Here is a 27,064-nt window from a genome sequence, read left to right as displayed (position 1 = left end):
TTTGTCACCACAGTCACTCTCTATTCCCCGTGAGGAAACGGTCCTTTTTCTTCTAATCATTACCGCTTCAACATTTAATTTCTCCGCTGGCATGTTGAAGCTGTCAATCAAACCTGTGGAAGGTGCTCTCAAGCTGCACTGAGAGACAGAGAGAGTAGAATAAGTTTTAGTCCAGCTCAAAAGGAACCTTTTTTTTCAGATCTCGGATTCATTCACCTTTTGATTGAGACTATATACTATGGTAAATTAAACTATGAAGACAGTGGTGTTACGGCAAAGGATTTTTCTTAGCCAAACTCAAGATCCAGGATTTTATATTTATCTCAATTGAAATGCACAGGATCACCAGGTTCATTGAAGGATCTGTGTGGACTTTTTTGGCTCTAGACATACCTGCAGTATATGTGAAGTTGGGGGACCAGAGTGTGCTAGGTGATGGTTCAACAGGCTAACGAAGCTAGATGCTAAATCTTTCTGTTCAGGCATCCAGTCAGCTAACAATCCAGCAGATAACAATCAAGGTAAGCTTCTACCTCAAAGACATTTCAATTGGACCCCCCTGACACACGCGTGCAGGTACGCACGCACAAACACACACACACCTGGCACTCCAACCGGCTGCCGGGCTCTGTCAGAGCAGATAAAAGCCTCCTTTATACCTGGTACTGACATGTGTATTTCCTCCTGATTGTGTGCACATCCTGATTGTGTCCACATCCTGATTGTGTCCACATCCTGATTGTGTGCACATCCTGATTGTGTCCACATCCTGATTGTGTCCACATCCTGATTGTGTCCACATCCTGATTGTGTCCACATCCTGATTGTGTCCACATCCTGATTATGTCCACATCCTGATTGTGTGCACATCCTGATTGTGACCACATCCTGATTGTGTCCACATCCTGATTGTGTCCACATCCTGATTGTGACCACATCCTGATTGTGACCACATCCTGATTGTGACCACATCCTGATTGTGTCCACATCCTGATTGTGTCCACATCCTGATTGTGTCCACATCCTGATTGTGACCACATCCTGATTGTGACCACATCCTGATTGTGTGCCCATTAGTAGACCTTGTGATCTGGTTAAGACAGACCTGGCCAGTAAAACATTTTATATCCTCATTATCTTGCCTACTAAAATCACTGACAGGTGGCACCATTGACTTATGACATGAATATGTGTCTTAAAATAAATAAATAATTTTGTAAATAATATCCGTCAAATCATTTCCGTACAGGTAGGGACCAGGAAATCTAATTCCTAAATGGTATTATACTGATCTTACACTTTTAGAAATAAAAGGTTCTATCTTTAACCTAAAAGGGTTCTTCAGCTGTTCCCATAGGATAATCCTTTGAAGAACCCTTTTTGGTTCCAGATAGAACCCCTTTGAGTTTGATGTAGAACCCTTTCCACAGAGGGTTCTATATGGAACCCAAAAGGGTTCTATCTGGAACCCAAAAGAGTTCTCCTACGGGGACAGCCAAAGAACCGTTTTGGAACCCTTTTTTCTAAGAGCGTAGTCAGTGTTAAACCACAGTACAGTTAGCCACTATTGCAGCTAAGGTCACTGACATTTGTATTCCAGTCCGTCAATGCAGTTAAGTGTTGCATAAAATGCGTTATTCTTATAAGAGTTGAACGTTCATCTTGGCATTATTGTACTGGTGTATATTGTGTCTAAGGTCTGTCTTTGAGACGATCCCCTATCGGCCAAACTAACCGTACTGGAACATAATTGCGGTTCCCAATTGCTGAATAGAATTGCAGTGCATTTGACCTTAAGTATGAATAAATATGTTTTTATGCTCCCTAAGATTAGCTTTGTTTATTTTTTCCTGGGGTTCATCCCTGTTCTACCATTCCAGAAGCATAATCAGCATTTGATTTCATGTAGATTGTTCACGGAGATTGTTCTAGATTAACGGGCCAGTTTCCCACAACCAGTTAAAGTCTACTCCTGGACTGAAAAGGCAATATAACATCTCCATTGAAAGTGCTTTATATTCCAGGAATTGGCTTAATCTGGGTCTGGGAAACCTGCCAATAATGTTTGGACATTATAGCCCAGAAATATCAAATTATGTTGATTACATCACATTTCCAGATCTTCATTAGTGAGACCAGAAAGTGTACTGCTAGCTATATTTGATGAAGGTCTGGGAGACTTCACTGTTAATCCTAATTGGTTCAGTCTAGCAACACTTTCACCACTACTACTCTCTCTCTGTTTCTCTCTCTCTTCCACTCCTTTCTCCAGCGATGAATGTGGTATCCATGGAGCCAATGGTGGCCTTAGTGGAGCGAGCGTTAATGAAAATATAAATGTATTTCCCATTGCTCCCTCTCCTTTTGCTCCCTCTCCCATTGCTCCCTCTCCTTCGCCCCTAATGAACATGGCATCCATCTGTTGTTGTTGCAGACATGCTAATAATACTTTCCTTGTTTATTTATCTCTCCTCTCCTACTCCCCCATTCAACCCATTCATACAAAGCAGTATGCCTTGCCCTTAACTGCACAAACAGAACTTACAGTACATCACAATAGTCTTTCATGGTTGAGGTGTTGAGGAGGAATTGACTACTTCTCTTCTTGTCTTTTTAAGAAACATTTGTGTGAGGAAAATGCCTAACCACTTGTATAATCTATTTGCATACACTTCAAACAGAATGATCCACAAGACACGACACTACGGGTTTCTTCCCTGTACCCAGCCTAAAAACAGATCTAATGCGTCGCTCAGTTATGTATAGAACCATGTAATCATGGAATGCTCTGCCACCAAGGTAACTGAGGCAAAAAAACAATTTAGCTTTAAAATACTAATAAATAAAAAACATATTGTATCACAGCACTTCTCCTGTTTCTAAAGATCAAATGTAACTGTACTTTATATATGAATATACAGTGGGGAGAACAAGTATTTGATACACTGCCGATTTTGCAGGTTTTCCTACTTACAAAGCATGTAGAGGTCTGTAATTTTTATCATAGGTACACTTCAACTATGAGAGACGGAATCTAAAACAAAAATCCAGAAAATCACATTGTATGATTTTTAAGTAATTAATTTGCATTTTATTGCATGACATAAGTATTTGATACATCAGAAAAGCAGAACTTAATATTTGGTACAGAAACCTTTGTTTGCAATTACAGAGATCATACGTTTCCTGTAGTTCTTGACTAGGTTTGCACACACTGCAGCAGGGATTTTGGCCCACTCCTCCCTACAGATCTTCTCCAGATCCTTCAGGTTTCGGGGCTGTCGCTGGGCAATACGGACTTTCAGCTCCCTCCAAAGATTTTCTATTGGGTTCAGGTCTGGAGACTGGCTAGGCCACTCCAGGACCTTGAGATGCTTCTTACGGAGCCACTCCTTAGTTGCCATGGCTGTGTGCTTCGTGTCGTTGTCATGCTGGAAGACCCAGCCACGACCCATCTTCAATGCTCTTACTGAGGGAAGGAGGTTGTTGGCCAAGATCTCGCGATACATGGCCCCATCCATCCTCCCCTCAATACGGTGCAGTCGTCCTGTCCCCTTTGCAGAAAAGCATCCCCAAAGAATGATGTTTCCACCTCCATGCTTCACGGTTGGGATGGTGTTCTTGGGGTTGTACTCATACTTCTTCTTCCTCCAAACACGGCGAGTGGAGTTAGACCAAAAAGCTCTATTTTTGTCTCATCAGACCACATGACCTTCTCCCATTCCTCCTCTGGATCATCCAGATGGTCATTGGCAAACTTCAGACAGGCCTGGACATGCACTGGCTTAAGCAGGGGGACCTTGCGTGCGCTGCAGGATTTTAATCCATGACGGCGTAGTGTGTTACTAATGGTTTTCTTTGAGACTGTGGTCCCAGCTCTCTTCAGGTCATTGACCAGGTCCTGCCGTGTAGTTCTGGGCTGATCCCTCACCTTCCTCATGATCATTGATGCCCCACGAGGTGAAATCTTGCATGGAGCCCCAGACCGAGGGTGATTGACCGTCATCTTGAACTTCTTCCATTTTCTAATAATTGCGCCAACAGTTGTTTCCTTCTCACCAAGCTGCTTGCCTATTGTCCTGTAGCCCATCCCAGCCTTGTGCAGGTCTACAATTTTATCCCTGATGTCCTTACACAGCTCTCTGGTCTTGGCCATTGTGGAGAGGTTGGAATCTGTTTGATTGTGTGTGGACAGGTGTCTTTTATACAGGTAACGAGTTCAAACAGGTGCAGTTAATACAGGTAATGAGTGGAGAACAGGAGGGCTTCTTAAAGAAAAACTAACAGGTCTGTGAGAGCCGGAATTCTTACTGGTTGGTAGGTGATCAAATACTTATGTCATGCAATAAAATGCAAATTAATTATTTAAAAATCATACAATGTGATTTTCTGGATTTTTGTTTTAGATTCCGTCTCTCACAGTTGAAGTGTACCTATGATAAAAATTACAGACCTCTACATGCTTTGTAAGTAGGAAAACCTGCAAAATCGGCAGTGTATCAAATACTTGTTCTCCCCACTGTATATGAATAGTGTGTAAATAGTATTTGTATTGTCTCTTGGTGTCTTTCCAATATTTGTACATTTTATGTGGACCCCAAGAAGAGTAGCTGCTGCATGATGTAAATAAACTAAACCCCTCCCCCTCTATCTCCGTAGCGATGACCACGGTATCCATGGAGCCCCTGCTGGTCCTGATGGAGCTGATCCCCAACGCCACCGACCCGCCTTTAGACTCCACCCCTTCCTCTCCCGAAGACACCGCCGCCACCTTCACAATAGGCTGTATTCTCTCCCTCATGTGTCTGGTCGGCGTCTCCGGAAACATCTACACCCTCGTGGTCATGTGTCAATCCATGCGTTTCGCGGCGTCCATGTATATTTACATCATCAACTTAGCCCTGGCTGACCTCCTCTATCTGTTGACCATTCCGTTCGTGGTCTGCACGTACTTCCTGAAAGGTTGGTATTTTGGCGATGCTGGGTGCAGGATTTTAATCAGCATGGATTTTCTGACGATGCACGCCAGCATTTTCACGCTGACCATCATGAGCACGGAGAGATACTTTGCCGTGCTGAAACCGCTGGACACAGTCAAGCGGTCCAAGAGCTACCGCAAAGCCATTGCGGTGCTTGTATGGGTGGCTTCCCTGGTCCTGACTTTACCCATGATTCTCAGTATTCAGATGATGAAGGTGGGGAGCAAGGCCATGTGCCAGCCGACTATCTCACCGCTGTCCTATAAGGTGTACATCACCTTCCTGTTCTGTACCAGCATTGTGGCTCCGGGGATGATCATTGGCTTTCTCTACATCGGGCTGGCTCGTACCTACTGGATCTCACAGACAGAAACCTTCAAACAGACCAAGAAACTACCCAACCAAAAGGTCAGTCAATTAAACTAAGTATCTTTATGTCAATCAAACTAAATATCTCCCTCGGTCTTACCATTATTTAGATATGTCAAAGGAATATCCTTTGGTAAAACAAATACATGTGATTGCTGTATTCATGTAAATCCCTGTCCTGTAGGTATTCTAGCTGATCTATATCTAACTCCATCTTGTGTTTCTCTATCCTCTAGGTCCTCTATCTGATATTCACCATTGTACTGCTGTTCTGGGCCTGTTTCCTGCCCTTCTGGATCTGGCAGCTCCTGGGTCAGTTCCAGCCCTCCATCCATCTCTCCACCAAGTCCAAGCGCAACATCAACTACTTGACCACCTGCCTCACCTACTCCAACAGCTGCATCAACCCTTTCCTCTACACGCTGCTCACCAAGAACTACAAGGAGTACCTGCGGAAGCGCCAGCGCACCTGGACCGCGGGTAGCTACTTCAACCGATGGAACCGGTTCCAGCGATCACCCAGGAGGTCGCTGTCCTCCAGCAGCCAGCAGTGCACGGAGAGCTTCGTGCTCACGCACACGCCGTCTCTGCGCACCACGCACAACAGCAGCCTGTGAGGTATAGGAGAAGATGTTTCTGGTCTTGGTCTTATCGTGACATTATCTCCACATGTCTGCTACCCATTTACGGTGACGTACAGATGATCGGATCTTAACTTAATCACCGAGAATTTTGCTGATGCACCAGGAAATTAAAATTAGCCTCGTGATTGGCTGAATATGAGCAGTTCTCTTTCTCTCCACGCGGGGCAGTTGAGTCATTGGGATCAGGGCTTGCTATCAAAATTACGTTATCTCTCACTCGCTCAAACTCTAGGCTTAGGTCTCATTGCTTCAACATTAAAATGTAAAAAAGGTATCTGAAATGCAGCCATACACATCAACAACTGTTGTTTTATACAGCTTTATAACACAAGATAGATATTGCTCTCCATTAGGCTACGACATACAAGTGTATCCGAAAGTTACAAATGAACTCAGCCGTGGCCTGGTCTAGAGGTTAAGGTTGCTGCCTTCAGTATACAGGTTTTCCATGTCGATTCTGGCCCATTCCCTTCTGGTAGAAATAACTCGATCCCCCAAATAACTTGATGTAGTTACATATTTCGAATATGGACAGTCTAGGGTTATTTTCAACAACAACAAAATTGTCACGTGCGGCGAATACAAAAGGTTTAGACATTACCGTGAAATTATTACCTGTGACCCCTTTCCGAATGATGCAGAGTTAAAAAGTAAGAATAAAAGTGTTTTGCAAATGAGCTCTAAAAAAAATATATAATATCACAAAAAAATAACAATAATGAGTACCGGTACCGAGTCAATGTGCAGAGGATTGAGGTAGTTGAAGTAATATGTACATGTAGGTAGGGGGAAAAATGACTCGGCAATCAGGATAGATAATAAACAGAATAGCAGCAGCGTCTTTGAAGAGTGTGAAAGAGTGTCTACGAGTAAATGTGGGTGGCATCAATATTCATGTGTGTGAGCCAACAGTTGAAGTCGGAAGTTTACACCTGAGCCAAATAAATAAACACTCAGTTTTTCACAACTCCTGACATTTAATCCTAGTAAAAATTCCCTGTCTTAGGTCAGTTAGGATCAACACTATATTTAAGAATGTGAAATAATAATAATAACAGAGAGAATGATTTATTTCAACTTTTATATCTTTCATCACATTCTCAGTGGGTCAGAAGTTTACATACACTCAATTCATATTTGGTAGCATTGCCTTTAAATTGTTTAACTTGGGTCAAACGTTTTGGGTAGCCGTACACAAGCTTCCCACAATAAGTTGGGTGAATTTTGGCCCATTCCTCCTGACAGAGCTGGTGTAACTGAGTCAGGTTTGTAGGCCTCCTTGCTTGCACACGCTTTTTCAGCTCTACATTTGCTATAGAATTGAGGTCAGGGCTTTGTGATGGCCACTCCAATACCTTGACTTTGTTGTCCTTAAGCCATTTTGCCACAACTTTGGAAGTATGCTTGGGGTCATTGTCCATTTTGAAGACCCATTTGCGACCAAGCTTTAACTTCCTGACTGATGTCTTGAGATGTTGCTTCAATATATCAACATCATTTTCCTCCCTCATGATTCCATCTATTATGTGAAGTTTTTTTATGGTGGTTTTGGAGCAGTGGCTTCTTCCTTGCTTAGCGGCCTTTCTGGTTATGTCGATATAGGACTCGTTTTACTGTGGAAAAAATAGACTTTTGTACCTGTTTCCTCCAGCATCTTCACAAGGTCCTTGGATGTTGTTCTGGGATTGATTTACACTTTTTGCACCAAAGTACGTTCATCTCTAGGAGACAGAACGCGTCTCCTTCCTGAGCGGTATGACGGTTGCGTGGTCCCATGGTGTTTATACTTGCATACTATTGTTTGTACAGATGAACGTGATACCTTCAGGTGTTTGGAAATTGCTCCCAAGGATGAACCAGACTCGTGGAGGTCTACAATTATTTTCTGAGGTCTTGGCTGATTTCTTTAAATTTCCCATGATGTCAAGCAAAAGGGCACTGAGTTTGAAGGTAGACCTTGAAATACATCCACAGGTGCACGTCCAATTGACTCAAATGATGTCATTTAGCCTATCAGAAGCTTCTAGAGCCATGAGCCATTTTCTGGAATTTTCCAAGCTGTTTAAAGGCACAGTCAACTTAGTGTATGTAAACTTTTGACCCACTGGAATTGTTATACAGTGAATTATAAGTGAAATAATCTGTCTGTAAACAATTGTTGGAAAAATGACTTTGTGTCAAGCACAAAGTAGATGTCCTAACTGACTCGCCAAAACTATAGTTTGTTAAGAAGAAATTTGTGGAATGGTTGAAAAAATATTTTTAATGACTCCAACCGGAGTCAATGTTCTAAACGTCCTACTTCAACTGTATGTAGAGTGTGAATGTGTGTGTTGGAGTGTCAGTGTAGTATGTGTGACTATGTGGGTAGAGGCCAGTGAGTGTGCATAGAGCCAGTGAGTGTGCATAGAGCCAGTGAGTGTGCATAGAGCCAGTGAGTGTGCATAGAGCCAGTGAGTGTGCATAGAGCCAGTGAGTGTGCATAGAGCCAGTGAGTGTGCATAGAGCCAGTGAGTGTGCATAGAGCCAGTAAGTGTGCATAGAGCCAGTGAGTGTGCATAGAGCCAGTGAGTGTGCATAGAGCCAGTGAGTGTGCATAGAGCCAGTGAGTGTGCATAGAGCCAGTAAGTGTGCATAGAGCCAGTGAGTGTGCATAGAGCCAGTGCAAGAATGTCAGTGCAAAAACAGCAAAGGAGGTCAATAGCAGTCTTCTGGCTTGGGGTTAGAAGCCGTTCTGGAGCCTTTTGGTCCCAGACTTGGCTCTCCGGTACCGATTGCTTGTGGGAACAGAGTATGACTTGTTGGTGATATACTGGACTGTACGCACTACCCTGTGTATTGCCTTGCGGTCGTATGCCAAGCAGTTGCCATACCAAATGGTGATGCAGCCAGTCAAGATGCTCTCAGTGGTGCAGCTGTATTCCTTTTTGAGTATTTGAAGGCCCATGCCAGATCTTTTCAGCTTCCTGAGGGGGAAGAGGCATCGTCATGCCCTCTTCACAACTGTGTTGGTGTGTTTGGACCATGATAGGTCCTTAGTGATGTGGACACAGAGGAACTTAAAGCTCTTGACACGCTCCAATACAGCCCCGTCATTGTGAATGGGGGCGTGCTCGGCCCTCCATTTCCTATAGTCCGCGGTCAGCTCCTTTGTCTTGCTGATGTTGAGGGAGAGGTTGTTGTACTGGCACCACACTGCCAGGTCTCTGACCTCCTCCCTATAGGCTGTCTCATCGTTGTCGGTGATAAGGCCTACCACCGTTGTGTCGTCGGCAAACTTAATGATGGTGCTGGGGTAGTGGGTGAACAGGGTGTACAGGAGGAACATCCTGGCGGATGTGTTGTTGCCTACCCTCACCACCTGGGGACGGACCGTCAAGAAGTCCAGGTTCCTGTTGCAGAGGGAGGTGTTCAGTCCCAGGGTCCTTAGTTTAGTGATAAGCTTGGAGGGCACCATGGTGTTGAACTCTGAGCGGTAGTCAATGCACATAATTAAGCTTTAAAATTGCAGATAAATCTGCATCATATCCAATCGCCCATATATATATATATATATATATATATATATATATATATATATATATATGTATATGTTTTGTAAATATATACAATATATAAAATATACATTTATTTTCCCCTAACCTTACCACCCCTCCCTGATTGGAGTAAACTAATGGACAACAACACTTAGACTTCTACTTCCTGCTTATACATTTACATTTACATTTAAGTCATTTAGCAGACGCTCTTATCCAGAGCGACTTACAAATTGGAACTTATACATACTATAGTATGTATAAGCTTAGCTTATACAGTGGGGAGAACAAGTATTTGATACACTGCTGATTTTGCAGGTTTTCCTACTTACAAAGCATGTAGAGGTCTGTAATTTTTATCAAAGGTACACTTCAACTGTGAGAGACGGAATCTAAAACAAAAATCCAGAAAATCACATTGTATGATTAAGTAATTCATTTGCATTTTATTGCATGACATAAGTATTTGATACATCAGAAAAGCAGAACTTAATATTTGGTACAGAAACCTTTGTTTGCAATTACAGAGATCATACGTTTCCTGTAGTTCTTGACTAGGTTTGCACACACTGCAGCAGGGATTTTGGCCCACTCCTCCCTACAGATCTTCTCCAGATCCTTCAGGTTTCGGGGCTGTCGCTGGGCAATACGGACTTTCAGCTCCCTCCAAAGATTTTCTATTGGGTTCAGGTCTGGAGACTGGCTAGGCCACTCCAGGACCTTGAGATGCTTCTTACGGAGCCACTCCTTAGTTGCCATGGCTGTGTGCTTCGTGTCGTTGTCATGCTGGAAGACCCAGCCACGACCCATCTTCAATGCTCTTACTGAGGGAAGGAGGTTGTTGGCCAAGATCTCGCGATACATGGCCCCATCCATCCTCCCCTCAATACGGTGCAGTCGTCCTGTCCCCTTTGCAGAAAAGCATCCCCAAAGAATGATGTTTCCACCTCCATGCTTCACGGTTGGGATGGTGTTCTTGGGGTTGTACTCATACTTCTTCTTCCTCCAAACACGGCGAGTGGAGTTAGACCAAAAAGCTCTATTTTTGTCTCATCAGACCACATGACCTTCTCCCATTCCTCCTCTGGATCATCCAGATGGTCATTGGCAAACTTCAGACAGGCCTGGACATGCACTGGCTTAAGCAGGGGGACCTTGCGTGCGCTGCAGGATTTTAATCCATGACGGCGTAGTGTGTTACTAATGGTTTTCTTTGAGACTGTGGTCCCAGCTCTCTTCAGGTCATTGACCAGGTCCTGCCGTGTAGTTCTGGGCTGATCCCTCACCTTCCTCATGATCATTGATGCCCCACGAGGTGAAATCTTGCATGGAGCCCCAGACCGAGGGTGATTGACCGTCATCTTGAACTTCTTCCATTTTCTAATAATTGCGCCAACAGTTGTTTCCTTCTCACCAAGCTGCTTGCCTATTGTCCTGTAGCCCATCCCAGCCTTGTGCAGGTCTACAATTTTATCCCTGATGTCCTTACACAGCTCTCTGGTCTTGGCCATTGTGGAGAGGTTGGAATCTGTTTGATTGTGTGTGGACAGGTGTCTTTTATACAGGTAACGAGTTCAAACAGGTGCAGTTAATACAGGTAATGAGTGGAGAACAGGAGGGCTTCTTAAAGAAAAACTAACAGGTCTGTGAGAGCCGGAATTCTTACTGGTTGGTAGGTGATCAAATACTTATGTCATGCAATAAAATGCAAATTAATTATTTAAAAATCATACAATGTGATTTTCTGGATTTTTGTTTTAGATTCCGTCTCTCACAGTTGAAGTGTACCTATGATAAAAATTACAGACCTCTACATGCTTTGTAAGTAGGAAAACCTGCAAAATCGGCAGTGTATCAAATACTTGTTCTCCCCACTGTACATACTATATACATTTTACGGACACAGTATATTTTACAATAGTTATCTTTTGTTTGTTTTTAGTCCCATCCTTCAGCTACTCTCAACCCCTCCCATCTATATCTGAACACCATCCAGTTCTGATTTCTATTTGCCATATATTTTTCAACTTTGCTATTTCACAAAGTTTTGAACCTGAATACATTTTACGGACGCAGTATACTTTAAATTAGTTATCTTGTTATTTTTAGTGTCACCCTTCAGCTCCACTCTATCCCTCCACTCTATCTTCGAAAACCATCCCGTTTTGATTTCTATTTGCCATATATTTTTCAACTGTGCTGTGATGTTTCAAAAACGTTCTGAACCTTTCTATTCTCATAGTTTCCACAGATAGTAAATCAAAGATAAATATTTTTGCTAAGAGTGTTATTATATGATTGATCAATTGACTATGACTTTTTAAATCACACAGCAGTGCTAATTGCAGAGTTAGATCTATGTACATTTTTCAATTCTTCAGCCATTCCTGTAACCAAAAACAAGCTACTTATGGACAATACCAAAACAAATGATCTAATGATTCTGTCTCTTTGCAGCAGAATATGCAGAGCTGGGATGGTTGAATCCCTCATATATATATATAAATATATATAAAACATCCTATTGGTTGCAAGAATTTTGTATAGTAATTTAAATTATGTATCAGTTCATAAACCATGTGCCATGGAATCGGTACTTCGGAAATATTTTCCCAAATATTTAGCAATCTATATGGCACAACTGTACATTGTTTGGTCCTTAAATGAAGCTGGCTTTGTTATTTATCACAATTTTATTTAACCAATTTTGGTCTTCAATGCATGGCAGAGAGACAAGTTCTTTACTTTCTCCCCCTTCCACTTGCCTCTTCCATTTTTGCGGTAATGCTGCAATTAGTTGGTTGTAATTTTGAGTAGAGCAGACATTTCCATATATTTTTGTTAGTGTGACTTTTCTGCATGTGTGACATAACTCCACCAGTCCTATTTATGACACAATTTACAAAGAGTTTTCTGCTTTAATTTTTTTTATAATTTTTGTTTTTGTTTTGTATTGAGTTCAACCATAATATTTGTTGTAATATTTATTGTAATATTTATTCTCTTTTCTGGTGGATTAAACTGAAATTGCAACCAACTTTCTATGGCTTGTTTTTAAAAAAGCAATATTTTGGAGATGCTTTCATGTTTAAATAACTGAAAGTGAGAGGTTGTAATCTGAATAAAGGGAAAAAGGTAATTCTTGAACATAGGGTGAGACATTCTTACTAATCTGCTAGAGAACCAGTTTGAATTTATTAAGTATAACTTTTGTATGACTGAATCCTTTAGTAATGCTTTAATATTTAATCATTTCTTCCCTCTGAATTCATATAAATAGGCCCATTTAATTTTGTCTAACTTGCCGTTCCAAATGAAATAGAATATTTTTTGCTCATATAATTAAAAAAAAACAAGTCGCTAGGTATAGGCAAGGCCATAAGCAAATAAGTAAACTGGGATATGACTAAAGAGTTAATCAGGGTGATTTTTTCACAAATAGACAGGTATTTTCCTTCTATGGTTCCAAGAACTTATACATTTTTGCTAACTTTCTATTAAAATGTAGTGAGATCATTGTTTTTTTCGGGATATGAATACCGAGTATTTTCCACATCCCTGTCAGACCATTGTATTGGTAAACTACACAGTAATGTAAAAGTTCTATTTTTTTGTGATGCAAAACATAATATAGTATACTTATCATCATTTGGTTGTAATACAGAGAGGTTAGAAAAAGTATCTAGATCCTCTATGAGGCTGTGGAGGGATACAAATTGTGGATTTAAAATAAAACATGAATCAGCGTACAATAACACCTTTATTTTTAAGCCCTGGATGTCTAGCTCCTTGATATTATTGTCGTATCTGATTTTAATAGGTTACATTTCGATGGCCATAATAAATAGATATGCCATAAGTGGACAACCTTGTTTTACTCCTTTTGACAGTTTAATACTTTCTGAGAAGTAGCCATTATTTACTAGTTTACACCCAGGGTTACTATACTTAACTTTAACCCATTGTATAAGAGATTCTGCAAAATGCAAATATTACAGGCATTTATATATAAATTCCAGTCGTACTTTATCAAAAGTGTTTTCAAAATTAGCTGTCAATACCAGGACTGGTTTCTCAGATTTTTCATAGTGTTCTATTGTTTGCAGTTTTTTTCTTATATTGTCTCCAATGTATCATCCATGTAAAAAAAAACTGTCTGAATAGGATGAATAATATCTAACAATACCTTTTAATTCTATGCCTATGCATTTTCCTCTAATTATTGCAGTACTGAAGTGTAAGGGACCTCCAATTTTTTCAATGGACTGGATAATTATATTTAACACTTGGTTCCTGTTTCAGCAATAACGAAATTAGACCTTGTTGAGTATCTGATAATCAATTTTTTTTTTATATATAGGAGTGGTTAAAACATGCTAATAACGTTCCTCTGGGTACATCAAAAAAGGTTTGATATACCTCTACTGGTATGCCATCCAGCCCTGGAGTTTTCCTGGACTTATAAAGGCTTTAATTGCATCAAGAAGTTCCCCCTCTGTAATTTGACCTTCACATAGAAGAAAAAAATCCTTACTATTAACTTCTGTTAGTGGAACATATTCTTAAAGTACTTTGCTTCCTTTTTCAAAAGATTGCCTATTGAATCATTGGTGAGTCCGTCATATGTAACACATTTCCGTAAAAAAATGTTTTTTTAATTTATATGTTGAAGATAAAAAAAATTGTAAGGTGCATTTTTCAACCATATTCCACCCAGTTCACTTTATTTTTTTTATGTGTTTACTACAATTGATCTTTCTTGAATAAGTTCTTCCATTTCTTTTTTTCCCTTCTAACGTATTCTGTGCCTCTATGGTACAGTTTGTATTGCTATCTATCTGTACTGTTCGTCCCTCTATTTATTGTATTAATATGAATTATTTTGACCTAAATTGCTTTTGTTTTAAAGACGAGTATAAAATTGCATGGCATCTAAAGGCACATTTAAAAGTGTTCTATACAATAAGGGGATCTTCGGTAGCTATGTTAAGTCATAAAACGTCAGTTATAAATTCTTCTGTCCTAGTTAAAAACAAGTTGTAGTTAAAAAGGCTTTGATAAAATGTCCAATATCCTTGCCCACGTGGAAATTCTGTAAGAGTAATGTATTGGCCAACTATTTAACGGTCTAACCGCATTCTGTCTCCTATCAACACTTTTTAAAAACTTTTGGTGCCAGCGAGAATGACATAAGAAAGTAGTCAAGCTTGATTTAGCCTCCGCCATGTATATCTCACTAGGTCAAGATATTTAAGCCTCCATATATCCACTAGTTCCAATATATCCATGATATTCATACTTTCCTGTCGTGACTTGACTTTAACATTAATCTGAAGACTGCATTTATCTAATTACCTTAAATATGTTTAATTGTTACCCGATTAAAATAATCATGTAACAATTAACTCATTAGGATCTGGGGCACCACGAGAGCAACAATATGGCTGATTGTTACAAAAGACATGGAGAGGCCGAGAGAGAGAGAGAGGGACAGAGACACTTAACGTTGGTACATTTAGAAACTACTCTCATTTATAGTACTCCTATATTTTGCATACAAACTGCCGCATGCTTGGAGTAAGAAATCATGAATGTACTTAAATGCCTTGGTTCACGGTGTGTCTCTCTTGGAACCGGGCCGCCTTAGAAAGGAGCTTGGGCCTTTTTTGGCCTATTTAAAAAATCATGCATATCTTAATTTATTTCCACAATTAAATAATAATATCTTAATTTATTTCCACAATTAAATAATAATATGTATAATAGTGTAAGCAGTTCATACGAAGGATTGTGATCTATGACCAGGATTGGCATTACAAAAATTACATTTTTGGCAAGCAAATATTATTTTGGCTAACAATTATTGTGATTCATCTTGTATTGTCCCTAAAATCGTTACCCCATAGCAACAGATGTGGGATACCCACACACACATGCACACTCCCCACCCTTTCCCCACAAACAATCACGAACTCAGATGTTCAACAGCTGTTCCATCCCCGAGCCCAACTCAAGTGATGACTTGATGTGCAAATATGTGTACTGTTGTAGCTGTTTGAGAGGGCATGAAAAATTGAGCAAGCCAGGGGAGATTTGATTAACCAATGTCAAGTACAAGCTGATGGTGCTCAGATATACACACACAGATACTGGTCCCCCATTGTGACCATTTTACCAAGCATCTCTGAGCAGTCAGACCTTTTGAATATTTTGTGCCACCAGGGTCACAATAATTTGCCCCTTCTCTGATTGCCCGAGTGTGACCCCCTCCCCATCGGTTACTGCAGCTAGTTTTGCCAGCACTGCCACTACCTGGTTGAGGGCAACCCACCTACATTCCCAACTGTTAGGTACATGGTCCCCAAGGTTCTCATTAGCAGCTTTGAGAGATTACTTGTATATTATGATCACCCATCCGGGAGCTTTGGCTTTGTTGGACGAACCCTGCCAGGCAGGCTCAGACTCTTGATGTGGCAGTGCTACTTTAGTGGGTCTCTGACCGTGTTCATCTTTCTGTCTTGGTTGCGTATAGGTGTTTGTTTAGTCCAGGTGGGAAATGGCCGTGTGGAGTGCAGTAGAGACTGTGTCATCTGTGGTTCTGTGGATTTTCATCAGTGGATTTTACCCCCAATCTTGATAAGAAATCCCCATACCAGACACTTTTAGATAACACAAATAATAAAATAATAACAGTCAGTAGGCTACACCAACATTAGTGTCCATTCATATAAAATGCCACAGTAGATTTGCCGTGGTAAACAAGGAAGTACATTATTGGCTTGGCAGGAGATAACAGTCCTGCCCGACTCGTTTAGAGGTAAGACCTTTTAACAACATCTGATGAAAAATGTATCAACCAGCACTGTTCTGTTCAATCGTGGCTGCTAGCCAGCCAAGTTATTTGTGCAATCTGTTGATGAGTCTGTTTTGCTAGCTAGCTGCATGCAGTGTCTGTTTACTTAGCTAACGTTAGCAAACTTTTTCTTGACAATTTCCCTTCCCTTATTGTGTTGCACCATTGGGGTTGGTGTTACTAGTTAAGTTGTTCTACTCTTACTGTAAACAATTTGAACAAGCCTAAAAATATGCAAAACTATTAACCAAACGATTGCACATTAATAAAGGTAGTTGTGGCTTCAGCAACTTGAACAAGCACTGAAATTTCAGCAGTGAGGTTCGTTTCTCCCCCTTTGTCTCTGCTTGTTCCATGTTAAAGGACAACCCAACCTGACACCCTACAGATGTAAATAACTTGTGAACCTCCCAGCCGCCAGGATAATCATCATATGCCACAATATTATTCAGGAGTGTGCAACATCACAGTCTTAGCTAGAAATAGATTAACCCATGTTATTGTTTACCATGCGGATTTGTCTGGACATTGTAGTTTAATAAGCTCATTGTAAGATACACATGTGATTTCTGTCCCAGGGGGATGCTCCCTGTGCAGGTATTCAATTTAGATCACGTTAGTTGAATTAGTTGAATTAGGTGTTAATGTACCTGTAAACTCATGTGTATGGAAAAAAACATGTGGCTGTCATGACTAAATTTGCCCTCCTGTACTGAACAGGCGTATGAATGTTGGAGGTTCATCTCCTTGAGCTGTCCCTCACTTGGGAATTACTTATTTTGGACAATGGACTGTGTTTTAAGGACTCATGCACAGATGCAGGAAAACCAATACAAGCATTTATTCAAACATTACAAGTGTTGATGTCTCCACATGTTTCTAGTTTTGAGGCTTGGCCAGCTGGTGACGGCAGTTCATCTGTCTAGTCCCCTGCAACGAGACAGAAAGGCATCGTGATATCACAATTCTGTATGCAATTAATTTAAAATATATTCTTGTTTGATGTGCATTTATATAATTATATTGGACATGTTATCTTTCATCACATGCCAGTATTTGTTTTGTATCTAATACATTTAGTTTACACTAGGATGAAGAAGACTTTTCCTTCTAATCTAGTTAGAATGCATCGTATCACCTTTTAATATCAGTTATCTACGAATATTAAACAATGTTGTCTTGAACATCGATGTAATTTAATAACATGACCCGTGTGTGATAATTGTATGAATGAATCACAATGCAAGCCTACCCATTAAGGGGGGGAAAGCAGCTCTGTTGTAATATTAGCTTCCTAGTGAAACACCACTATTCTGGCTATTCATCTTCTTAAACAGTTTGTAAAATAGCTTATTTAGCTTTCTCAAAAAATTGCCTGGATGATTTAATGGGCGCAAATGTACATGTTTTGTCCACAACAGCAGACCGAGCAATATGTGAGAGGAGGACCCTATACTGTACAATAATTATTCTGGTTGGTGTCAACTTCGTTCATGAACAGGTACTGAGGGGAGATCGATTATGTTGCTTGGTTACTTGTTTTTCGTGTCGGATATTTCTATTTTGGCATAGTTGTTCACTGAATTGTGAATTGCTGGTACTAGTTGTTCTGGTTTGAATCTATGTGAGTGGAAGAGGAAGCTGGTTCAGCTTTGTGTTGAGCGACTGTTGTCTTTGAAGCCAAGATACGACAGCTTCTTAAAGAGCTCTCAGCTGAACAAATGTGCTCATGGAGTGTGTATGGGAGATGCTCCGTGTGCTGTGTGTGTGCTGTGTGTGTGCTGTGTGTGTGTGTGTGTGTGTGTGTGTGTGTGTGTGTGTGTGTGTGTGTGTGTGTGTGTGTGTGTGTGTGTGTGTGTGTGTGTGTGTGTGTGTGTTCATGCTTGTCTCTGCATATCTCTGCTTGTGTGGCTCTATCTGTGGCAACCCTGTGACTTAAATGTGCCTTGGCGAGGAAGCAGGGGGATTCAGGGAAGCTGATTGCAGTGAAGAGGAATGGACGGGGAGGAGGTGGGAGGAGATAGGAAACATGCGCTGGGCACAACGACCCCACACACACACACACACACTCTCACTCTGCCTTCTTCTGCCTCTCTCGCTCTTTCTCTCTCGTTCTCTCTCTCTCTCTCCCTCTCTCTCTCTCTCTCCCTCTCCACCATTGCAGTACACCTAGTGGAAGTAGGTGTTAACAAGCTGTAGAAAATATAGGTATAGGTGAAAACTGTGGGTGCTAACAAAAGGAATAATTTTTTTAATATAATGCAAACCAGTAAAATGTTTGTCTTGCATACACATACAGACATAGTGAAGGGATATGAATTATACGTCTTTGTCATCATAGTATGTGGTCATAATTAGGGCCAGACTGAAACAGTAGGGAAGTTGTCTCATCAAAAGTCTCAATATTCGAAACAATAATACTGCATTGATTTCTGTTGTGTAGTGTTTAGTTTCATTGCAATCAATTCAACAAAAGTTGATATTCAACCTATATGCTTCACTACATTTTGTGTGTCTGGCTGTCTGTGTGTGCGTGAGCACGTGTGTGTGTGTATTTATTTAGGCTATAAAAACAATTGATAGGATTTTCCTTTGGCGTTCAGCCAGAAACATCATCTGGGAAGACAGTTTATTTCTTTGGTCTCTAAGTGTTTTACAATAGTATTAATTAGCTTGTGATTTATTCTCGCTGATGAATGAACATCAACAATATAATCGTAACTGTGTTTCAACTCTTAAATTCTTACATTCTAGCTTGTACTTGTCCCTCAATGCAAACACAGCACAACTGGCTACTCTACAGTGAGTTCAGATCACAACACAACTGGCTACTCTACAGTGAGTTCAGATCACAACACAACTGGCTACTCTGCAGTGAGTTCAGATCACAACACAACTGGCTACTCTACAGTGAGTTCAGATCACAACACAACTGGCTACTCTACAGTGAGTTCAGATCACAACACAACTGGCTACTCTACAGTGAGTTCAGATCACAACACAACTGGCTACTCTACAGTGAGTTCAGATCACAGCACAACTGGCTACTCTACAGTGAGTTCAGATCACAACACAACTGGCTACTCTACAGTGAGTTCAGATCACAACACAACGGGCTACTCTACAGTGAGTTCAGATCACAACACAACTGGCTACTCTACAGTGAGTTCAGATCACAACACAACTGGCTACTCTACAGTGAGTTCAGATCACAACACAACTGGCTACTCTACAGTGAGTTCAGATCACAACTGGCTACTCTACAGTGAGTTCAGATCACAACACAACTGGCTACTCTACAGTGAGTTCAGATCACAACACAACTGGCTACTCTACAGTGAGTTCAGATCACAACACAACGGGCTACTCTACAGTGAGTTCAGATCACAACACAACTGGCTACTCTACAGTGAGTTCAGATCACAACACAACTGGCTACTCTACAGTGAGTTCAGATCACAACACAACTGGCTACTCTACAGTGAGTTCAGATCACAACTGGCTACTCTACAGTGAGTTCAGATCACAACACAACTGGCTACTCTACAGTGAGTTCAGATCACAACACAACTGGCTACTCTACAGTGAGTTCAGATCACAGCACAACTGGCTACTCTACAGTGAGTTCAGATCACAACACAACTGGCTACTCTACAGTGAGTTCAGATCACAACACAACTGGCTACTCTACAGTGAGTTCAGATCACAGCACAACTGGCTACTCTACAGTGAGTTCGATCACAACACAACTGGCTACTCTACAGTGAGTTCAGATCACAACACAACTGGCTACTCTACAGTGAGTTCAGATCACAACACAACTGGCTACTCTGCAGTGAGTTCAGATCACAACACAACTGGCTAATCTACAGTGAGTTCGATCACAACACAACTGGCTACTCTACAGTGAGTTCAGATCACAACACAACTGGCTACTCTACAGTGAGTTCAGATCACAACACAACTGGCTACTCTACAGTGAGTTCAGATCACAGCTCAGCCATGCGCCCTTCAGAAGGACTCTTTTCTCCGTATGTTGGTCTGTTGTTCACGTTACAGGCTACTGTTCATTTGATGAAGACAGCTTGGCTGTCGAAACGTTGGACATAAATATTTTTGCACCTGAGCTACTAGAGTGTGCGGCTCTCCTTTATTTTTTAACTGTTTATATGACTGACATATATTTGTCAAAATGGAGTGTGTCAGATAGATAGATGTGTGTGTGTGTGTGTGTGTGTGTGTGTGTGTGTGTGTGTGTGTGTGTGTGTGTGTGTGTGTGTGTGTGTGTGTGTGTGTGTGTGTGTGTGTGTGTGTGTGTGTGTGTGTGTGTGTGTTTTTAACCACACTGTAAATTACACTAGTGTTACTCAAAAGGGTGTATTCTAGCAAGGAGCTATATCTCAACACTGACTGACACAATCTCTTTCACACACACACACACACACACACACACACACACACACACACACACACACACACACACACACACACACACACACACACACACACACACACACACACACACACACACACACACATCTGTGTCTGCTTAAACTTTCACCACGGAGAAGAACACAGCAGATCCATTTAAGGAATCTATTCTGGTATACATTTCTGTTTGTTTCAGCTTACTCTGTAGCCTCTCTGTGGAGAGATGAAACCCAGTAGTCCAGTACTCTGATATGATGGAGAGATGAAACCCAGTACTCTGATATGATGGAGACATGAAACCCAGTAGTCCAGTACTCTGATATGATGGAGAGATGAAACCCAGTAGTCCAGTACTCTGATATGATGGAGAGATGAAACCCAGTAGTCCAGTACTCTGATATGATGGAGACATGAAACCCAGTAGTCCAGTACTCTGATATGATGGAGACATGAAACCCAGTAGTCCAGTACTCTGATATGATGGAGAGATGAAACCCAGTAGTCCAGTACTCTGATATGATGGAGAGATGAAACCCAGTAGTCCAGTACTCTGATATGATGGAGACATGAAACCCAGTAGTCCAGTACTCTGATATGATGGAGAGATGAAACCCAGTAGTCCAGTACTCTGATATGATGGAGACATGAAACCCAGTAGTCCAGTACTCTGATATGATGGAGACATGAAACCCAGTAGTCCAGTACTCTGATATGATGGAGAGATGAAACCCAGTACTCTGATATGATGGAGAGATGAAACCCAGTACTCTGATATGATGGAGACATGAAACCCAGTAGTCCAGTACTCTGATATGATGGAGAGATGAAACCCAGTAGTCCAGTACTCTGATATGATGGAGAGATGAAACCCAGTAGTCCAGTACTCTGATATGATGGAGAGATGAAACCCAGTAGTCCAGTACTCTGATATGATGGAGACATGAAACCCAGTAGTCCAGTACTCTGATATGATGGAGAGATGAAACCCAGTAGTCCAGTACTCTGATATGATGGAGACATGAAACCCAGTAGTCCAGTACTCTGATATGATGGAGACATGAAACCCAGTAGTCCAGTACTCTGATATGATGGAGAGATGAAACCCAGTACTCTGATATGATGGAGAGATGAAACCCAGTACTCTGATATGATGGAGACATGAAACCCAGTAGTCCAGTACTCTGATATGATGGAGATATGAAACCCCAGTAGTCCAGTACTCTGATATGATGGAGAGATGAAACCCCAGTAGTCCAGTACTCTGATATGATGGAGAGATGAAACCCAGTAGTCCAGTACTCTGATATGATGGAGACATGAAACCCAGTAGTCCAGTACTCTGATATGATGGAGACATGAAACCCAGTAGTCCAGTACTCTGATATGATGGAGACATGAAACCCAGTAGTCCAGTACTCTGATATGATGGAGAGATGAAACCCAGTAGTCCAGTACTCTGATATGATGGAGAGATGAAACCCAGTAGTCCAGTACTCTGATATGATGGAGAGATGAAACCCAGTACTCTGATATGATGGAGAGATGAAACCCAGTACTCTGATATGATGGAGACATGAAACCCAGTAGTCCAGTACTCTGATATGATGGAGACATGAAACCCAGTAGTCCAGTACTCTGATATGATGGAGAGATGAAACCCCAGTAGTCCAGTACTCTGATATGATGGAGAGATGAAACCCAGTAGTCCAGTACTCTGATATGATGGAGAGATGAAACCCAGTAGTCCAGTACTCTGATATGATGGAGACATGAAACCCAGTAGTCCAGTACTCTGATATGATGGAGACATGAAACCCAGTAGTCCAGTACTCTGATATGATGGAGACATGAAACCCAGTAGTCCAGTACTCTGATATGATGGAGAGATGAAACCCAGTAGTCCAGTACTCTGATATGATGGAGAGATGAAACCCCAGTAGTCCAGTACTCTGATATGATGGAGAGATGAAACCCAGTAGTCCAGTACTCTGATATGATGGAGAGATGAAACCCAGTAGTCCAGTACTCTGATATGATGGAGAGATGAAACCCAGTAGTCCAGTACTCTGATATGATGGAGAGATGAAACCCAGTAGTCCAGTACTCTGATATGATGGAGACATGAAACCCAGTAGTCCAGTACTCTGATATGATGGAGAGATGAAACCCAGTAGTCCAGTACTCTGATATGATGGAGAGATGAAACCCAGTAGTCCAGTACTCTGATATGATGGAGAGATGAAACCCAGTAGTCCAGTACTCTGATATGATGGAGAGATGAAACCCCAGTAGTCCAGTACTCTGATATGATGGAGAGATGAAACCCAGTAGTCCAGTACTCTGATATGATGGAGAGATGAAACCCAGTAGTCCAGTACTCTGATATGATGGAGAGATGAAACCCAGTAGTCCAGTACTCTGATATGATGGAGAGATGAAACCCAGTACTCTGATACGATGGAGAGATGAAACCCCAGTAGTCCCGTACTCTGATATGATGGAGAGATGAAACCCAGTACTCTGATATGATGGAGAGATGAAACCCCAGTAGTCCAGTACTCTGATATGATGGAGAGATGAAACCCAGTAGTCCAGTACTCTGATATGATGGAGAGATGAAACCCAGTAGTCCAGTACTCTGATATGATGGAGAGATGAAACCCAGTACTCTGATATGATGGAGAGATGAAACCCAGTAGTCCAGTACTCTGATATGATGGAGACATGAAACCCAGTAGTCCAGTACTCTGATATGATGGAGACATGAAACCCAGTAGTCCAGTACTCTGATATGATGGAGAGATGAAACCCAGTAGTCCAGTACTCTGATATGATGGAGAGATGAAACCCAGTAGTCCAGTACTCTGATATGATGGAGACATGAAACCCAGTAGTCCAGTACTCTGATATGATGGAGACATGAAACCCAGTAGTCCAGTACTCTGATATGATGGAGAGATGAAACCCAGTAGTCCAGTACTCTGATATGATGGAGACATGAAACCCAGTAGTCCAGTACTCTGATATGATGGAGACATGAAACCCAGTAGTCCAGTACTCTGATATGATGGAGACATGAAACCCAGTAGTCCAGTACTCTGATATGATGGAGAGATGAAACCCAGTAGTCCAGTACTCTGATATGATGGAGAGATGAAACCCAGTAGTCCAGTACTCTGATATGATGGAGACATGAAACCCAGTAGTCCAGTACTCTGATATGATGGAGAGATGAAACCCAGTAGTCCAGTACTCTGATATGATGGAGAGATGAAACCCAGTAGTCCAGTACTCTGATATGATGGAGAGATGAAACCCAGTAGTCCAGTACTCTGATATGATGGAGAGATGAAACCCAGTACTCTGATACGATGGAGACATGAAACCCAGTAGTCCAATACTCTGATATTATCCCATTCCTTCCCTGACCTTTATCTATTTTTTCATGTCCGCCTTGTCTCCGCTAAGCAAACTAAACATTTTTTAACATTTTTTTTAAATGTCACCTTTATTTAACCAGGTTGGCCAGTTCAGAACAAGTTCTCATTTACAACTGCGACCTGGCCAAGATAAAGCAAAGCAGTGCGACAAAAACATCAACACAGTGCACACAATGAGAGGGACACCTTTGATCTCGGACTGAAACTGTTTTCAATACCACAGCCTTAGTTCTGAATAGTGTTATAGAACCAGCACCCCTTTTATGAAGCTGACAGCATTTTCTTGACAAGTGTATATAAATATGGTATTTATCCTCCATTTTACAGAACCAAACCCTGAATGTGACATAGTGGAAAACTAAGGTATTGCATACATGGAAAAGCTAATTTTGACATGTTGCAACCTTTAGGAAAATCAATACAGTAGAGGGAAACACTTTCTGAGACACATCATATCCCTCCAGCTTAGGTAAAGACTAAAGTCTAGGCAAAAACTAAAGTCTAGGTAAAGACTAAAGTCTAGGCAAAGACTAAAGTCTAGGCAAAAACTAAAGTCTAGGTAAAGACTAAACTCTAGGCAAAGACTAAAGTCTAGGTAAAGACTAAAGTCTAGGTAAAGACAAAAGTCTAGGCAAAGACTAAAGTCTAGGTAAAGACTAAAGTCTAGGCAAAGACTAAAGTCTAGGTAAAGACTAAAGTCTAGGCAAAGACTAAAATCTAGGTAAAGACAAAACTCTAGCTAAAGACTAAAGTCTAGGTAAAGACAAAACTCTAGGTAAAGACTAAAGTCTAGGTAAAGACTGAAGTCTAGGTAAAGACTGAAGTCTAGGTAAAGACTGAAGTCTAGGCAAAGACTAAAATGTCTGAGTGTAGACTAGAGGGACTCAAACATTTTCAGTGCAACAGTCCTAAAGTAAGTTCTGTAATTTTTTATTGATTGATTGATTCAGGCTCAGGCTCCTGAGTGGCGCAGCAGTCTAAGGCACTGCATCTCAGTGCAAGACGTGTCACTACAGTCCCTGCTTTGAATCCAGGTTAAATTACATCCGGCCGTGATTGGGAGTCCCATAGGGCGGTGCACAATTGGCCCAGCATTGTCCGGATTGGCCGGGGTAAGCCGTCACTGTAAATAAGAATGTGTTATTATTTAACTGACCTACCTGGTTAAATAAAGGTTAAATAAATAATAAAGTGTCTCAGGGGATTGAATACTTAACTAATAAATTGATTGAATGACTGATTGGTTGTATTGATATGATCCTGTTCAGTTCAGTTAGAGATTTAAGGTGTGAGTGAGAGAGCGACTGCACACGAAGTAACGAGAACAACACTGTGTAAGTTATTGGTCCAACTTCCTGTTATGGCCAGAAAACTGATACGGTTAATGAGTTTGGTTTGGAGGAGAAAATAAGAAAGAAAGGAAGGAAGTATCCCTCAAATGAAAGTAAAGCTCTGACAGAAAGAGCACTCCCAACACTATGAGCTACTGCTCAATGCAGACACACTTTCTCCCTTCCTGTAATACACCATAGAGGCCTATATATCAAAGCATAGCCTCTGAACCCAGTGACATCACGGCTGGTGGAAGTGCCCCTACTTAATAATGCCAAAGATTGTCTATTATATTGACAAGATAGTCAAGTGACCACTCTAACAATGGAAATATATGGAAGGCAGGTGGGAGGAGGTGAGATCAGGTGGGACCGTTCTAGCCAATGAGAGGGCAGATATGCGCGTTAACAACAGGCCATTGAGATGGATAGAGGACTCATCTTTGTATCTGCACCATTATAGAGTAGCACAGTATGAGTCATAGTACCCATGAGACCTAGTAGTCAAACAAGGAAATGGTTCCAATTGTTTTTCCACCATTAATTTTTCCCATAGGGGATTTTAGAAACAGTTATTATAAAGGCTGTGTTTCGTGTAGGCTTACCCTGGTGTGACGTGTTGATAACAGTGTAAATCTCTCTAGGGTAAGCCTACACAAAACACAGACCTTATTTGAAGTGTTTCTAAAATTCTCTATGGGAAAAATGAATGGTGGAAAAACGATTGGAACCATTTCCCTGTTTGACCGCTAGGTTTTATGGGTATTATGACACCTCCACTGTTGGGCTCTATAGCATCTGTGACAGCATGGGCAGCACCATTGAGACTATCTCCATTTTAAAGTAGTCAATTTTATTCTTCTTCGTTGGGTGATTGCACCCAGTTGACTACTTTAAAATGGCGGAAGCCCTCAATGGAAATGTCCATGGTTAAACAGGTTATATCCATGATGAGTCCTATATCTATCCCTATGACAACAGGCAGGTCTCCGATATAAAGTGCTTTTGTTTACTTTTTGCCAAAATGCCACATATGTCCACTTACATCACAGTGCATTCGTAACAACCTAACCATTACGAAACTCCTATTCAGTCAAATAAGCCTCGCGAAGCAAATTAGTAATAATGTTTCGTTCACCAAATTTGACACTCTCATTAACCTCCATTCCCAAAAAATGTCACTTTGTGGGTTTATTTCCGTGGATAATCCATAGAGATAGATAGAGGACTCATATGTATATCTGTGCCATTATAGTGTCTGTGACAGCATGGGCAGCGCCATTGAGGCTACAACCCATAGGAATCCCCACCCAGTTGACTACTTTGACTACTTTAAAATGGTGGCAGCATGGTGGAAGCCCTCAATGGTGCTGCCCATGCTAAACAGCCTTTTGGCCACTAGAGCCTCTATCATCCTCTATGATACCATCATATGTAGACACAACACTTCCTAGTGCAGGAAGTAGACATATGACAACCTC

At 41.3% G+C, this 27,064-nt stretch overlaps 1 protein-coding gene across 1 annotated transcript in view; it reads left to right on the top strand.

The window, feature by feature from the left end:
- Positions 1-12,674, top strand: part of LOC139570031 (urotensin-2 receptor-like) — a 12,716-nt gene extending 42 nt beyond the window's left edge. Inside the window, exons 1-3 of the mRNA XM_071391474.1 lie at positions 1-521; positions 4,660-5,387; positions 5,585-12,674. The exon at positions 1-521 is cut by the window's left edge and continues 42 nt beyond it. Coding sequence (XP_071247575.1) covers positions 4,662-5,387; positions 5,585-5,965 — 1,107 coding nt within the window. The 5' untranslated portion in view covers positions 1-521; positions 4,660-4,661 and the 3' untranslated portion in view covers positions 5,966-12,674. The remainder of the gene's footprint in view (positions 522-4,659; positions 5,388-5,584) is intronic.
- The last annotated feature ends 14,390 nt before the right edge of the window (positions 12,675-27,064 follow it).

Source organism: Salvelinus alpinus, chromosome 3 (genome assembly GCF_045679555.1).
Source record: "Salvelinus alpinus chromosome 3, SLU_Salpinus.1, whole genome shotgun sequence".
NCBI classification, from domain to species: domain Eukaryota; kingdom Metazoa; phylum Chordata; class Actinopteri; order Salmoniformes; family Salmonidae; genus Salvelinus; species Salvelinus alpinus.
This window is presented reverse-complemented; position numbering and strand designations above follow the sequence as displayed.